General features: G+C 44.6%; 1 protein-coding gene across 11 annotated transcripts in view; it reads left to right on the top strand.

The window, feature by feature from the left end:
* Positions 1–17,381, top strand: part of TENM4 (teneurin transmembrane protein 4) — a 737,381-nt gene that overhangs the window by 612,936 nt on the left and 107,064 nt on the right. For all 11 annotated transcript variants that reach the window (XM_079105080.1, XM_079105086.1, XM_079105077.1 and 8 more), the window contains one exon: positions 8,834–9,019. In XM_079105080.1, coding sequence (XP_078961206.1) covers positions 8,834–9,019 — 186 coding nt within the window. The remainder of the gene's footprint in view (positions 1–8,833; positions 9,020–17,381) is intronic.

The following is a 17,381-nucleotide window of genomic DNA, read 5'->3' as shown; positions in this document are numbered from 1 at the left end:
ACTCTCAATAGATAGATAGGTAGATATGTATAGATATATAATTATATACACAGTAACCCAGACCTTGGAAGTGACACAGCCCCTCAGACCTTGGGAGTCAGGGAGGAGCAACTGGAGCCAGTCAGCCATCAGGGTGGGGTTTCTGCTTCTACCTCTGACTACCTCTGTGATGGTCCTGGGGATTGAACCAAAGGCCTCATGCCTGCTATGCAAGTGTCCTACCACTGATCCATATTCCAGCCCTTTTTATTTTTTTATTTATTCTGAGACAGTCTTGCTAAGTTGCCAGGCTACCTTCAAACTTGTGATCCTGCCTCAGCCTCCCAAGGAGTTGGTATTACAGGTGTGCACCATTGTGCCAGGTTTCTCAATGCACTTTAAAATCAGTTTTAAAATCTGGTAGATGGGGTATTATTATTACCATTTTATGGATGACACAGATGAGGCACAAAGGTGGGCAGCATTTGTCTCACATAGCTAGGAGGTAGCAGAGCAGGCTCTTGAATCCAGTCTACCTGACTCCCAGGCCTCTGCTCTGTGCAAAGTCAGAACCTTGAGTAGTTGCATAGCATACTCTACCCGAGTCCCCGGAATCTGGCACCACACAGATTCATGTGCAGATGTATGTCCTGTGTGAGACTCACTAGGGAGTGCAGGGATTAATCTGTGATAGCAGGATCCTGGAGGCAACACAGGTAGACTAATCACCCTGAGAAAGAAGATGAAGCAAAGGAGGGCCTAGTCCATGGAAAGTGCACATGCAGAAGCACAGAGGAGGGAGAAAAAGTACATCCATTTCTTTTATAGTCATTTGCCTAGCTGGCCCCCTACAGGACTGTTTTTATAAGGTAGCTAGCAAGTTCTTTCTCAAGAACTCACATGTGATCACCATGCGGCATAGAACAAGGCACTTCCTCTCTCTGGGTCCTAGTTTTGCTGTTAACCTTGCTCTAAGCACAAAACCTACTTCTCTAAGTTCTCATCTTTTTTGCTTTTGGTCCTATAACCACCTAACAGAGATCTCCTCTTTAGAACGAGCCACTTCCTACCCAATGCCAGTTCTCCCCCCGCTTGCCCTTTCATTCTCCACTGTCCCCATGGTCCTCCAGCTACCTTCCTTCATCACTCACACCTCTCTCATCTCTGCCTTCCTTCCACCCCCACCTTGCAAAATCCAGGATCCCTCCAACTGTTCCCTTTCTCTGATCTTCCAGTTAGGCTTCTGATTGCTGCCAAGCCACATCCCATCATGCTCATGATCTTTAGCATTTCCTGGGACCTCCCAGATGCAGTTCTTCTCACACTTCCAGAGCTCTCCCTCTTGGTCCCCAGATGGGCTATTTCAGTATCCACATCTATTCACCAGGACCCTGATCAACAGAGATTCTTGCCTCCTACCTCGCTGAGAACACTGAGCGCATTATCCTGGATGGTTCCCTACGCAGCCCATGCCCCCATGTCTCTCTGCCTATATCCCCTCCCCTGGGGATGAACAGCCCTCTAAGCCTGTCTGCCAATTATGCTTTGGGTCCAATCCTTGCCGACTGTTAAGAGGCGCCTCAGTAGAACATCATCCCTTGCATTCCCCATATCTTCAAATCCTCCCTTCCCTGGCTCTTTCCAGCATATAAACATAAAATAGTTGCCATAAAATGGATGTTTATTCCATGAAACATGTACATGTCACTAGACACATTGCATAGCATTCATTTAACCTGCACATGAGCCTAAGATTTGATATCTATATACTATTTTGCAGATGAGAAAGCTGAGGCACAGAGAGATGAAGTAACTATTGATGAAACAAAAAAATCCTAACAGAATTCATCTTAAATTGCCAAACTCACTATTAAAATTCCTTAAGGTCACTCTCAAAATCTTAGTTCCTAAGCAAATAGAACAATTTGATTCATTCAATAGAATAAGGCCATTCACAACATATTCCTAGAATTTTAAAAACATCTTCATCTGCATCCATTCCTTGTTCAGCATAAAGTGTACAGATCCATGGCTGGGGTCCCTACCACTCCCTATTTATGGCCATTTTGAGCATCTTTCCAAGTAGAAGAAATTTTATGGGAAAATTATGCATAAGATTTTCCCTTTAGGGGAAAGACACAGCTTCCCCCCCCCAACTATTTTAATGAACAGGATTGTAAAATAAGTCCAGACAAATTAAAATGTAGCCGCGATAGGTCCCAGGCTTCATCTAGGCTTGTGTGTGGATTAGTGTTTAATAAGAGGAGCCTGGGGCAGCTTCTCCCTTATGTATACACTTTTGGGCATAATTACCAATAGCCAAACCTTACATCTTTCCTCTTCCCTCTTCACCTCTTCCTCATATGTTCACCTCCTTCCATGTCATAGAAAGACAACAGGTGCATCTTGGACCTTGGCCCAAAGGAAGATGTGTTTGAGGGTAAGGACTGAGGCTTTTTACAGTCACAGTGTTCACACTCAGATTGGGGATGAGTGTCTAAGGAGGTTAGGTGCAAAGGAGTCTGAGCCTCTCTGTGAATATATTTTACAAAATAACTTGTGTGCACTTTGGCAATGAGATGGTGTCAAGTCAACAAACACACACCTCTTCTATGGAACTTTTTTTTCCAATCATTTGTTCTTTCAACAAATGTCTATAGAAAGCCATGCTGTGCCATGCCTGGTGCTTGTGTCAGGTAACCAAGATGCATAAAAGCTAGCTGCCATCAGGTAGGCTTCCCGCCTAGGAAAAGGTGACATGTACACAAGTGTGACAGGGAAGAGGTGGGCTGGGCAAGGGTTTGAGCTTGGGTTTGACTTCCTACAGGAGAAGAGCTCATGTGTTCTTGAGCCTGACTGGCTCATCTCCAAGACCCTGTTATAGTTCAGGCTAGAACTTCATGAACTTGGAATGAGAAGTTTAGGACAATAGAGATTATCACCTGATTTCAAGAACAATCTCAGCCTACAAATATGAATGGCTTCTACCTGGCTTTTAATAGTCTTGACTGATGGTATCGTCCAGGTGACCAGAACAAGAGCTTCATACCCAAATATTGAGGCTGCTATTAGAAAAGTAAATGTTTTGCCTATCCAGGAGGTGCTCCTCTGTTAGGTGGCGTGGAGCTCTGCTGGTACAGTATGTCTTAGGGCTTTATTAACCATATATGCAATATAGTTCACATAGAGTTCTCAGACACACCCCTTCCTTTTATCACCACCCACCTATAGAAGGGGGATTATTATTACTCTTTCATTTAAGGAGTGAAGAATTATGGTTCAGAGAGATTAATCTTCCCAATGACCCACAGCTGGGAAACTGGGGAGTCAGGTCTGAAGCTTAGTCTACCCTATGGCCTATGCACTCCTTACTACCTTTACAGATTCCACCCAGACCCCAAACCTCCAGCATTTAGTCAGAAAGCTTGGATTTTGATCATATGAAAGTCAGCTAGCAATTTTCAAGTGTTCTTGTATTGGGTGTGTTGCAAAAGTCAGAATTCACATCTGACCTTCAGACTTCAATCTAGCGTACTTACCATTACCTCTTATTTCCTTTTTTTGTAAAAACATGCTTGTGAGATTTATTATATTCTGACCACACATCAGGCACTAGGCTATAATCTTCACTTTAGCTCATGCTTGCTCACATAGCGTGGTGGATTCAGGTTATGGCCATGTGTCATGTCAGACCTACACGCCTTGTGGTCATCCCTACTTGGATCCTCAGTGCCTGCTTGTAGGACTTGCGCATGATGAGCCTAGGAAATCAACCAAACGAAAGCAAGTCCTGCAACCACCATCCAGAGTGGTCCATGTCATCCAGTTTACAAAGAAGGAAACTTGAGACTTTGGAGCTAAAACCTGAACTTCACAAAGGCCCATTTCCATGATGTAAAAGGCATATAAACTGTCAAAGCACATTCTGTAACATCATCCTGTTTGGATCTCACCAACTACTCTGTGAAGTTATATCTGCTTTAATGTCAAAGCAGACTCTGAGAAGGAAAAATTAAAGCGATCCCTTTTATTTCAGGAACAAAATAATAAATCAAAGTATTTGGGGGAAGAAATAACAAATAAGGACTAAACCTGAGGACAAATGGTAAAGTAGCAGCTCAGGTTTCTGCTCCCATGATGTGTCAGTGGGTCTCTTCCACTCAAACAGGCCCCTCTGCAAAGGAGAACCCAAGCACTCACAGGCTGTGTTACCATCAGTTAGCACCCCATAAACATCAAGGTCGCCAGTTCAGGCCCCTTTCATTAAAATGTGTAAGAGCTCACAACCCAGCTTGTAAAGGGCTGTTGGAGGGTGCCCAGCCACCAGGCAGCTTTAGCTTTGTGCCAGGAGAGCATGTCTAGTGTCAACTAGCAAGGAAATGGAATGTTTGGATGGACAGACCTGCAGTCTCCAGATGCAAAGAATGAGATCAAGTGTCTGGGAAACTCCGTGTGGCGGATCCCATTTCATCTCACATATATCCAGGGTCTGACTTGAATATAAGAAAAAGAGGCAGCAGGGCCAGAAGTGGGTGGGGGGAATCTGCTGGAATCAATCAGGAGGTTCCCTTAAAGGAAAGCCTCCCTGGGGGGACATAATTGTTCCTTGCTTATTCTGAGGCTGTTTCCTTATCTGTAAAATGCCTGTCTTGCAATAGTGTGTTGCTCGAGGCTTGTCAAAACAAGGAGAATGCACAGATACCCACATGACCTTGTAGAATGTCCTTCTCTCATCTGGGTCTTGGTATCCTCACCTCTAAGAAGGATAGCAGCCGAGTGTTCTCATAACATCCTCATGATATTTAAGTGAGAAATTGTATGTGAAGTATGCTTTTTAAACTGTAAAATCTGATCTAAGTGTTAGCTAAGCCAAAAATGGCCTTCCCATACATTACCTCATTTGATCTAACACCAAGTTTGTAAAATCTGTGAAGTGTGGATTATTGTCCCCATTTTACAGAAATGGAAAGGAAGGTTCAATGGATTGCATAACATGCAACTTACAGATTATTCAGCCAATAATATTATTCAGCCAATAAGTGGCAAAGACATGGGTAGATGCCAGATCTGACTAATCCTTAGATCTATGATTTTAATCCATTGCACATATTCTAAATGGTACGGATAATGTCTATAGACGATTGGGATGGCTATAGATTATTTGGATAATCTTTGCAATGCCAATATCAGTGTGTGGTTTACTTGGACTATGACTTCCTGGGACATCATATTTATTATTTATATATTAACCTCTGTATTCCTAGCATGAGGTATAGTCTCTGGCACATAGGAGGCATGTGTGGAAGGTTATTAGAAGGATAGGTGAATTTATTGATACCTACTATTTATCAGGCACTAAGTGCCCTCTGAAGTGAGTTCTGTTATTATCCCCATTTTGTTAAGGAAGCAAATGAGGCTCAGAGCAATAGCATAGGAGGTCATGTAGCTGGCAGAACTGATATTTGGAATCACATCTGATTGCAAGTCTTACTCTTGTTTGTCCACACTACCTCCAGATTAATTAATACAGGAATGAAGTAAGGTCTTCTCTCCATATCCACAAGTTCTGCATCCATTCAACCAACTATAAATTGAAAATATTCAAAAAATTTTTTCATCTGTACTGAGCATATGCAGACTTCTCATTATTATTCCCTAAGTAATATAATCTAACAACTATTTACATAGCATTTATATTGTATTAGGTATGATAAATAATCTAGAGATGATTTAAAATATACAGGAGGATTATAAAGATTAAATATACATACTATGCCCTTTTATAAAAAGGACTTGAGAATCCATGGATCTGGATATTCAGGGGGTCCTAGAATTAATCCCTGTTGGATATTGAGGTACAAGGGGCAGCTCTGCCTGTTAGCTAAGACCTGAAGTCCCACAGGTAAGTCCAGGGCAAGGTCTGCCTCTTCTGTTCTTGGTCCCTATCAACTCCATACGTCCTACTGTCTGAAAACATGTTCTCTTTGTCCCCAGCGGCCTGTACCCTCTCCTGGCTCACTCAATGAATAGAGGTACTGTCTGCTGTTTACTTTCACACCATAAACCACCGCAGGGAAAAGTGCTGAGTAAACCCAAGCAAAGCCTGAGCTGATCTCCTCTCCTGGGCCCTCAGGGGAAAGCTCCAGCCCTGAGTCCAAACCCAGTCCCCAGAGTCACTAGCAGGTCATTGCCCTTTGGTGGTGTACAGAAGAGGTGGGAGTTTTAGGAACAGGATCTAGGGAGGCTTGGGGACTGGAGATTTTCATTATTTGTCTCTAGGAAAGCCTAAGATGTTGTCTACACTTGATCTTAATCAAAAGACTGAGAAGTGGTGCCTAAAACATTGTCGAAAAAGAGTTTGAATATCATCCCAGAGGACTCCTGGAGGTAGTGATGCTTAGTTCCACGGCCCCACCCTCGTGTGGGACATTTTCACGTGGACAGGTCACTAGGGAAAGGTAGACCTGGCTAGACTTTCAGCCAGGCTGAGCATCATGTAAACAAATTTTTTTCATCTTCGTATACCTGTCTCCCTGGGCAACAAAACTTAACGAGGGCTCTATTCTGTGCTAGGACTTGTGCTGGGTACTAGGGATAGAGGTGATCTGAGGAAGGAGACCCAGTCCCAGGTCACTATAATGTGTAATATGGGATGAGAAGGAGCAAGAGAATAACCACAGGGTGAATCGCAGGTGACTTCTGGTCACCTGTGACAGGAGAGCCAAGCCTTGGGGTGTTGGAAGCCATGTATAAATTATGGATTTGTTTAAGCCATCATAAGGCAGGGAGACTGCTTTTCTGGGAACTCCTGGGTGAAACTGCTTGGTTCGAAAAAGCCCAGGTCATGCTGGCGCCCTGTCTTAGCTCACAGCCCTGGGTTCAAACACAGCCACCCAGAGATGGGTGTAACCCCAAACAACTTGTTATTCCCATCTTTATCCTGTTTTTCTCAAGAAGACTGCCACACTGAACCCTTTTGATGTATTTCCCCTTAAATAAAGATTTGGGCCCTTTTTCCTTGTTCAGTTCCAGTTCCTATCAGGACTGGAGGACCCACTAGGTACTCCGATCTTAAAACATTTTTCTGTCTATTGTCTTCTGTTCTTTACTGATTATTTTCAGACTTTTTATTTTCCCAGCCAGTTCACATCTCCAAGCAGGAATCTGCTCTACTGGGGTGCTAGTAACCCCAGCATTGGGGATAGATTACACTGTGTAACATAGTGGGTAATTGTATCATAGAATCCTGGGACCTTAGAAACCATCAGGTTACCCCCTGAAATAGATGAGGAAACTAATACCCAGAAAGAAGAAGTGACCTTCTCGGTAGATTAATGGCCAAGCAGGCATGGACTTTCCAAATCTCTTTGAACTCCCAGTCTTCAGGAAACCTTTCTTGAGTTACTCGGTCATTACCATGGTCTTTTGTATTGTCCACTTCACTGAGTGCTCACTACAGCTTTGCTTGGTCAGCAGGGGACTGACCACAGTATCACAGAGCACACACTCCCCTGGGCCAGGAACTGTGACACAGTGAACTCAAAGGACCTGTGCACAGTCACACAGCTTAGAAGTTCCCGAGCCTGGCATAGAACCCAGGTCCCTGGCTTCAGCTCAGAGCTGTCTCTGTCCCTCCTCCAGCAGCCGCCCTCCCCTCTGGACAGATGAGAAATCTGATGTGTAGGAAGTCCCTCTATTTTGCTTGCACAGGAACACACCATAAAGAGCAACTCTTACTACATTTTTTTTTGTAAAAATTTGCAAACATTTTATCCATTGTCTTTAGATTAGTAATGAAGGTCTGAGCCTCTGAGATCTAATTTCGTTTTCTTTCCTTTTTCAAAAGCAGCTAAAATATTAGCAGCTTCTACACCAGCAGTGTCACTTGGAAGGGAGTCATGGGCAAAGGCAACTTAACACGGATGCCAGTTCATTTAGTTCAAAAAGAAATTTAAAGGGTCAGGATTTTCACATGAACATGGAGACTGTTGGGCCACGAGGCATCCAGGTCTCCATCAGAGCCCTGGCAGAGCGCAACCGTGGACACAGTTGCTCAGCCTGTTTCCTAAAGAGCACTTAGGTTTTGGAAGCCTTCACGACCTCTGCCTGCAAGAAGCATGAAGCAGTTCCTGGCCGGGAGCCCGAGGGGCTTGTGAATCAGGCCCTGTGTGCTCTGCACCTCGGCACAGACTGGCCTTTGTGAAGCAACAGGCAGCTCCACGCTGGCCCTGAATTGCCCCCCACCCCGGCTGTTTGCTCTGGGTCTAAAAGCCCATTTAGATGGAGCTTGGGGTTAGGGGGAGGAAGCAGCAAGCCAAGGACAGAGAATAAACTGCAGGTTTTGGACAACAACCCAGAGTATGCCCATGGGGGTGGCTCCCCTCACCCCCACTTCAATTAGAGGCAGGGCTGTAGTGAAACGCAGGCCCCGGAACTCTTCACATGCCCCAGCCAGACCCACAAGCTCTTCACTTGGAGACCAGGACTCCTCCTTACTTTGTTTTCACACATAACCGGTTTTTAATTAAATTTGACTTTTTCTCACATCTGTTCAGAAGGCCAGTCCCCTTTGGAAGTGGCAAGCACAAAATCAGAGTCAGGCTGGCAGCAGGAAGAGCAAACAGAGCAGAGCCCTCGGCCCTCCTGCTCTGGAGGGGAAACGAGGCAGGGCAGGCTTCTGCCCAGGGCATTGTTGTGGTCCTGAGGCCATTGTCTGCCGAGATTAGCCTCCCAAGCCCCTGGGACCCTGACCACTCACAGGAGCCTAGTAGGTAACCAAGTGTGACCTCTGTCCCCAGCAGTGACTTGCTCAGTACATGTTTCTTTCTCTCCTCCCCTCCCCTTCTGCCCACAGAGATCTGTGCTGCTGACTGTGGCGGCCATGGCGTCTGCGTGGGGGGCACCTGTCGCTGCGAGGATGGCTGGATGGGGGCAGCGTGTGACCAGCGAGCCTGCCACCCGCGCTGTGCAGAGCATGGGACCTGCCGCGACGGCAAGTGCGAGTGCAGCCCCGGGTGGAACGGCGAGCACTGCACCATCGGTACGGCGCCCAGGATGCCTGGTCTGGGTCTGCAGGACACCTTTGTCTGTGGGGCCACTAGCCTGGGTCCCTATCGCATGTGGGAAGGGGCCAAAAGTCCTTTCATCTGGTAACATTATGACTGGCTTTTCCTAGGTGTCAATTGGACTTAAATTCACAATGTGGTGTTTTCCACCTTAGTCTTCCCAGTTTCCCAGGTGCCAGTTAGCTGGTGAGCACACCTTGCTGTTTAGCCCTTTCCAGGTGAACCTCAGTACAGCTCTGTGTTCAGGAATGAGGCAAATGACTGGGTGAGTCCCATCGCCTCACTGAGCCTCAGTTTCTTCACCTGTAGGATGGGGAGAAGAATGCAGGTTAAGAGCTCACACTGACCTGCACACAGTGAAGGGCTCAACACACACAGGCATTAATATCAGCTTCATTATTTCTGAGGCTCCACTCCCACTGGCCTAGGAGGCTCCCGCACAGGCCTGGAACCCTAGGGAAAGCTCTCCATGGGACCCAGGCCACATCTGCATTGTCCCTCTCCTGCCCTCAGCGTCTGTCCTGTCTGCATCTGTCTCCTTCTCTCCTCTCCTGGGGTCGGCTCCCCACCAGCCCCCGCTGCAGCAGCACTGTTAGCAGCTTTAAAAACAAGCTGATCTCCCTGTTCCCGTCTCTCTGCCTTTCCTGCTGGTTTTGTTGATTTTAAACACAGCCAGACGTTTTGCTTGGTTTATTATCCTGGAATGAACACTCACCAAAAGCTCCTTATTGAATCAACTGTTTTGTGTATGTGTGTTTTAACTTCATCCCCTTCCATTTTTTTGAAAGGAAGGGTCTATAATCAGATGGTGAGCACATAGCTTTAGAAAGCAGAATTCCAGGTGCTTCTCCAGCTTGGGAAACGACCTCTTGGGTCTTACAGAAACTGGAAGACAAACCCTTAAGCTTTCAAGTGTTTCAAAATTTCAAAGACTTTTTAAGCAAAAGGAGCTACTTCTTATCTCTTCTGTTTTATTTTTTTGTTTTGTTTTGTTTTCTTTTGCCATTCGTTCATATCCTTGGTCCTTGAACTACAACATCACTGAGTTTATAAATAGCTATGGAACACCTTACATTTATTAATTTAACAATAATGGCTTCTAACTTTTTGAATATGTATACTATGCCAAGCATTGTGCGAAAGACTTTAACTGCGTTACTTTATACCCCTAACAAAGTGAAGAGGTTTGGATTATTTCCTCTGTTTCAGGACCTGAGTCTAAAGATCATGTATCTTTTAAAGAGGTAGAACAGGAATTTGCTGTTTGATTTTCTCTTCACCAGCTGTTTGCAGTCCTAGGTAATCACAAAGCCCAGGTTTTCTAGAGCCATCCAGTGTGTGTCCCTCCCAGGGCTGGGCCTTCTTATTTCAGTGCATTGGAGTCCCTCACCTAATCTTCCCCATCCCACAGTCCTCCACAAGAAGCCTTCCTGCTTCTCCAACAGCAGAATACAGCATGTCATCTCACTGTCCGCTACTTGATGGCTTTTTTGTGTTAATATCATCCTACCTTATGATGGTCCTGGAAACCCCTTAATGAGATATGTCCCTAGTCACCCGAGGGGCCCTCTTCTTTAAACTCCACTTCACACTCTCTTTCACCTTTGTGCATGACAGAGGTCAGTCTGACATTTCTGTCTCACAGCCCAGAAGATGGCCCTTTCTATTCAAAACAAAATCAGAGCCCGAGGAGAGCACATTCTGTTTTCTCTCACTTGCTTACAGAATTCTCTGCTTTCCTTACCAAACTCCAAAAACTTTATAAATGTTAGACTTTTATAAGATAAAACATCTCAGCTGAGTCAAATGACTAGGGACTGAGGAGAATTCTCCTTTAGTCCAGTCACAGATGATTCATGACTGGCCTCGTGGGCAGGCTGCGCTACATCAAATGACTTGTGGATATTCATCAGCCTGGCTTTAAGAAGGTCCCATTTATTTTGATGCCAAGAGATCAAACTGTCCTCTCTACCTCCCTTGCTCACCCTCTTGTCACTCTTTAAGAACAGATTCCTCCTCAGAGTTGCAGATGTTTTTTCCCCCTCCAGATAAGAAATACATCAAGGTAAATGTGCATGATAGGAGAGGAAGGTTGACAGTCCTAAATACCAGAAAAATGTCATAGGACATTGGAGAAGTAATGGACTAGTCACAGTGGCACAGATGAAAGGACTTTGGCTCAGAATTCTATTACCCTTCATTGTGTGGTGGGCATTTCCTTTGTCCTTGTCTGATTTTCTTGCATGGCAGCCTTCTCTCTGTGGGTCTGTGCCGTGGCCACCTGCATCCCCATGGGAACCCAACACCCTTGTGCTGAAGGAACACTTCAGTGACCTTTCAGGATATAAGGAATGGGGGGAAATTAGAGACACAATAGTGGGTGCCTTCTTTTTCCTGTTGAGATAGAAATGAGAAGTCTTTTTCAATCTTTGATGGTAACAAGGACTATTTTCTTATGTTTCCAAGGAAATTCACTCCCTGCAAGGGGGATTTAGGAAAAGAAAAAAAAAAAATCTACTGATGTGAAAAGTTGGAAATTTAAAGTGTTAAAGGTTCTCTCGTTATCAGATTTCATTATCATGCAGTGGGTCATTATCATGCAGCAACTTCCATGCTGCAATATGGTCACCACCAGAGAAAGAGCTGGTATCCAGGACACTGGTTAGAGTCCTTCATGCAGTGGAAGTGGAAGAGTGGAGGGTCTGTTTACACACTGCTGCCCTCCATAAACAGGAAGAAAGACACAATACCTTACAGCAGGAATAAAGAATTTAAAAGAAAAAGATGAAGCTGGGCTCCCTGTGACCAAGTCCCCAGCCTGAGAAGCTTTTTACCCCAGTGACATTTCCCACAGCAGATTATTATAGTAGGAATTAAATCTCTGCTTTTAGAGGCCTTGCTCCTCCTTATCTTTCATGGAACTACTTGATTTTTCTTAGAAGAGGATGGTTTTCATAATAAGAGGGAACTTGATAGTAGCATCATCTTTAATGACAGGGTTTTTTGTTTTGTTTTGTTTTGTTTCCAAACAGCAAGAGCGCTCACACGGAAACCTAATGCCTTGTGTTAGGAATTACTGTCTCTTTGCCTCTGGAAGAAAGGTCTTTGGTGAAAGCACTGTGTGGGAAAACCACATGGTGTCTTGGGGCTTGGTTTCTTTCCCAGTGCAGGTGTGTCACAGAGTGTGGTGGCCACAGGCAGAACTGCACACTCACCAGGCTGAAGCTCATTCACCAGCTCCTAAAACTATCCCATGAAGAAAAAGCCATTCCAAGCCATTCTTTGTTTTTGCTTTTGCTCTTGCTTGCTTGACACTAGTAACCCACTCTCATGTGGGACCCAGTTTTCCAAGTGGAGAACCTAAGGTAAGAAGGATTGATTTGGGTCTATTTACCAAGTATATGGTCAACACAGAGTCATCAAAAACATGTTTTTGGATGTCTTTTCCAGAAATTTTATTGGTCCCTTACATCTGGGGCTTGACCTCTGATTTCCTTAGTAAAATCTGACACTCATGGTTAAATTTAAGAAGGTGTTTAATTTTTTCCTATTTCTTTGAAGACACTGCTAACATTTTGGATCAATTCTGTGACAATTACTTTACTCACCTCAGTGCCCCCCATCCATGAATTCTCAAAACATGTGTGGGGATGTGCCAGCTCCTGATTACATTTATAAAATCCCAACCTTGACCCCAAAGCTGTGATTGTTCAAGGTTCCAGATATCCAGAATTATTTCCTCAACTTCAGGGGAGCTGTCCAATCATATAAATTCTAATTCTTAAATAAATTCTCCTCTGGGAGTAAAGATCAAAATAAAACTCTGATGATGCAATTACTTGAGTGAGCACAACCAGACTTCACCTTGAAGAGAAATTATAAAGAAGGCCACAGAATCTTCGGGAGCACTTTGTCCACTTTTGAATGGTAGCTCTCAGGTTTCTTTTTTGTAATCAGACAATCTTTAACCAAGAGCTCACAAGTGACTCACGGGATGTCAGCACCTATGTGATAACCCTGTGCTTATCCCTTCTCGAAGCATCTGCTCACAGGATGGATGCTGACAAGAAGAGAGAGGGACATGCAGGGATCTGCCTCAGGCTATCAGAGCCAGAGTGTGATTGCTAATGGCTCTGGGAGAGCTCAGCACCCACATGGTAGGGGTAGGAATCAAGGAAAGCTACTGGGCTTCATGGGCTCCTCTCAGGGTGGGCACCATTCACCACTTTTTCACCAATCCTTCATCCAAAGAAAGAAGAGCACGAATGTATCTAGGATCTTAACAAGAACATCTCCTGGGTGTTTTCTCATTACCTGAAAGAAGTTCAGAAGATCATAACCCATATGCACCACCTGCTTTGCTGGTCTGTTTGATCTGGCCTGACATGGACCACAGATACAACTATTAGAGTTGACCAGAGGCTCCTGGAGAATAAGAAGGGAAAAGCCTCTTCCATGTTCTCCACAACCTTTGTCAAGGGCCCTGAAGCTTCTTGGCATTGTCCTGTAAGAAATTCTTGGAAACCTCTATTGGTACAGGAGAGTCATGTTGGTGATCACAGAAATACCAGTGACCTAGGTCTGCAAGACCAACCTCATGCCAGAGGTTCACTGTCTATATCAAACATAAACTGTGTGCCACCTCTGTCTCCAGTTTCTTGCATAGTAAGAAGAAGATGGTAGGAGCCTATAAAATATGTCTGCAGTGTCAAAAAATGCAAGTATGACCCGTGAGAAAAGATGACTCTACTGCTATCACCTTCATCCTGAAGCCCTAGGAGAAAGATGCAGGGATTCTACGAAGTCTTGAATCTACCTCCCATAATGCAAACCTATGGACTTTGCATAATTTTTTCTAAAAGTTGGTAGGTACTTTAAAATTATTAATTTTAAGAGGATTGCACTCAAGGAGCATATGTGTTCAGATTTTCAAGCAATAACAGCGACAGCATGGACTTACGCATGTCTTATAAATAAACGACATTGTACTTCAAAGACCCAGTTGTCACTTCCATTTTCAATAGCCAGAGATAAGGAAACTCTGTTCCATTCCCAGAAATCTCTTGGACTTGGTGTTGACTGGCTGTTATCAGCTTTTGGATTCACAGAGTGTCTTGAAGTCTCTTTGTGGCAAAGGATTCCCTTTTGATTTGTGGAGTCAGGATTTGAAGTTTTGAATGTTCCTGCTCATCTCCTGAAAAGCCACAATGTTGATTATAACCTGAGCCTGCCTATCACTTCCTACCTGTGGTCTACAGAAATTAGCAAGCACTTTTTAAAGATATCAAAACAGATTTGTGCTCAATGGAGATCTTTATTACTATATACTTTTTGAAAATGGAGTGGCATTTGAAGAGAGAACACTCTCTGAAGTCAGTCCCCAGCTTGGGAGAATATCCTATAGAGTGGATAGAACTTTCGCTAAGCACCAGAGCCATGATACCACCATAAGTCTGGAGACAATCAGGAGTGTTTTCTCTTTGGAGAACTCCCTGAAAGTGGGTGACAAACAGTGTGTGGTCCTTTGGAATCCAGAGATGGTGGCTCCTCCAAGCTTATCCTCCCTGGGAGGAAACCCTAAGCCCACTTCACCCCTTCTGTAAGTTCAGAGTTCTTTTAAATACTTATGATTAGGACCTTCCAGAAACTGTGCAGATCTGAAAACTGAGAAGGCCACAAGAGCCAGGAGATCCCATGTTCTTGCTCTTTGATGGCAAAATTCCATGACATCCTGGGAAATGATGTCTAAGAAATTTTAGACCACTTTGCAAAATGTGATGAGTAAGCTCGACTAAAACTAAAGTGACAGATGAACCAAGAATCAAGGACATCTTCCCCTTAGCCAGAGATGCTTCGTAGGCTGTGTTTCATGCTGGAAGTCCCGTGTTTCATTTTCTCATGTGGGCCCTCCCTGCTTGGCATTCCACAGCTTCATCTATCCGCTCCTGCTTAATAAGCCATGCTCCCTCATATTCCCTCCTGATATCCTGTTCTCAGGAACTCCACAGCATCTCTAAGATTGAAGGGATGCACGCAGGCCCTGTTCATTTCCTCTTCCCAGTTTTCTACTGGACCATGTATCTCCAGGAACTTATCTTGGAACAGCAGCTCATGGACACCTGAACTAAGAACGTACCTCTTCACCCACCATTCTTTTGAGGCAAATAGATATTGATAAGCAGCAACCATCTCTGTCTATCCAGAGGATTGAAAAATAGAACTTAATTTTTCTATGAAAAGAGTAACAATTCTTTTACAGTATGTAGAATATCAGGGCTTCCAGATTAGGTCACACCCTTGCAGTCCAGTCCCACCTTTGGGATTTTTTTATTCATGTGTAAAATTGAGCTGAGGATGGGGTGCAGCCTGGTTGACATTATCAGGGGCTTTAAAGGGGAGAGTGCCATCTGCCTGGCCTTTGTGGAAACACAGGAAAGGAGGCATAGGAAGACAGGGAAAAGGAAACTCCTGAAAGAAAGCAAAACCTATTAATGATTGATGCTGGGATTGGAGAGCCAGCCCTCTCTGAACACACAGGCAGGGACCCCTGTATATGCATACTGAGTTCACATCAAAGCAATGTTTGACACCCATCCTCATAATAGGCAAAACCTTAAATGACCAAATAATTCTAGGCTTGAACACAGCCCAGCCACTGGAAGACAAAGCTTGCAGCATTGTATCTTCTGAGTTAGTAAACACTGACTAGTGGTCAGGTTTTCTTTTTCTGGTGTTTCACTGTGACATCCATTGATCTACACCTCACATTCTCTATAAGATGCACAAAGTAGGGATGCATCTTACTTGAACACCGAGCCTTCTGCATTCAAGTACACATGGGCACATGTGTACGTGGAAAATTCAAGAATGGCAAACAGACAAGCTAGTGGCATATTTGACCAAAGACCTGACCCACTGTCCTAGTACATTTCAGAGATGATTTAAATTTTGCATATTGCTGAAGTCCAACTTCTTGGGAACATCTCTGCCTGGACAGCTTGTTCTTAGTATAACTACTTCCCCTTGGGGGAGGTTGGATGCTACTCTGGGTAGACAAAGGGGTGAGTTCTAGTTTTCCGTAAACTTGGATGAACCTGAAGGAGCAGGAGTGTGGCCACTTTTGCAGCTTCCCATCCTCCTTTCCCCTTTTCCTTTTCCATGCGTCTTCTTGATCACATTTACAAGTGCCTGGATCCCAGAATGAGCCCATGTTCCTTTGGCCCTTCCTGGAGAATGTGCTTGCTCTCCTTCCTCTCCCCCTGTCATCTTATCTTTGATTTTTTTCCCACCATGGCAGGGGCCCCTCCCCCGTGTCTCGTTAGCATCTGGCATGGTCATGTGGCAGGCAGTACTGCACTTACTCGGTCCTACCTTAAATGTCCTGTCTTTTATCTCCCAAGCTCACTATCTGGATAGGGTAGTTAAAGGTATGGTCTTCCTTCCTCTATTTTCCTGTTGTCTTTGTGTGTGTGTTTGTGATGAGCATAAAAGAAGAAATGTGTATATAAAAATGTATATACACCCCATAAGCATGATGATGTCTAGACACTGCCACATCCCCAGCTTTGTCACAGCATCCACTGCCCAGCGGGGACGGGTGTTTGGTCGCAAGGTGATTGATATACCTGGAGTGTCATCCTCTGCCTAAGCTGCTCAGATCTGTTTATGACATTACTACTGTGCTGTTGTCCTCCCCCCGCCCCACATACACCCTTCACCCCTTTTCATCCCATCTCATGTCACCCCGCCCATCCCTTATGGCCCCTGGTCCATCAGAATTAAGATGCTGGGAACCAGGTTGGGTGGCCTGAGAGAGGAAGAGACCCAAGAGCAAGCTAAGAAACCTTAAGGACCATACGCTGTTACTGTCGTGTTTACGCATCCAGCAGCCACTTATGGAGCACCGACGGTGCACTAGGTATAGGTACCAGGCTCTGGAGACAAGGGGACACAGACTCTGGCCTCAGGGAGTGGATGGTCTATTTGTTTGTTGTTTGTTTTCTTTTTCAGAGAAGACCTGGCTTTGGTAAGTTTTATTTTTGAAGAGTATTCCCTAAAGGCGAAGTAATTCGTGACATTTTAAACATTTATGTGAATTTGGTGATGCCTAAATTCCAAATAGGCCTCATTGCTCTAAGACTATGCCTGAGAATTATCACATAGCTTTTAAAGGACTCTGAACTCCCAGAGGAGAAATACCATGTCAAATTAATCTTTTCTTCATCAAGCCCTAACTTAGCACTTGGTACGAAACATATGCTCACCAGTGGGGGACAGGTATTTTGTAGTCAGATTGTGAGGATTCGAATCCCAAATCCCACACTTGACAAACTAGGT

The sequence above is a fragment of the Sciurus vulgaris genome (genome assembly GCF_902686455.1).
Source record: "Sciurus vulgaris genome assembly, chromosome: 11".
In the NCBI taxonomy this organism is placed as follows: domain Eukaryota; kingdom Metazoa; phylum Chordata; class Mammalia; order Rodentia; family Sciuridae; genus Sciurus; species Sciurus vulgaris.
Note: the sequence above shows the minus strand (reverse complement) of the source record. Positions and strands in the feature narration are given on the sequence as shown.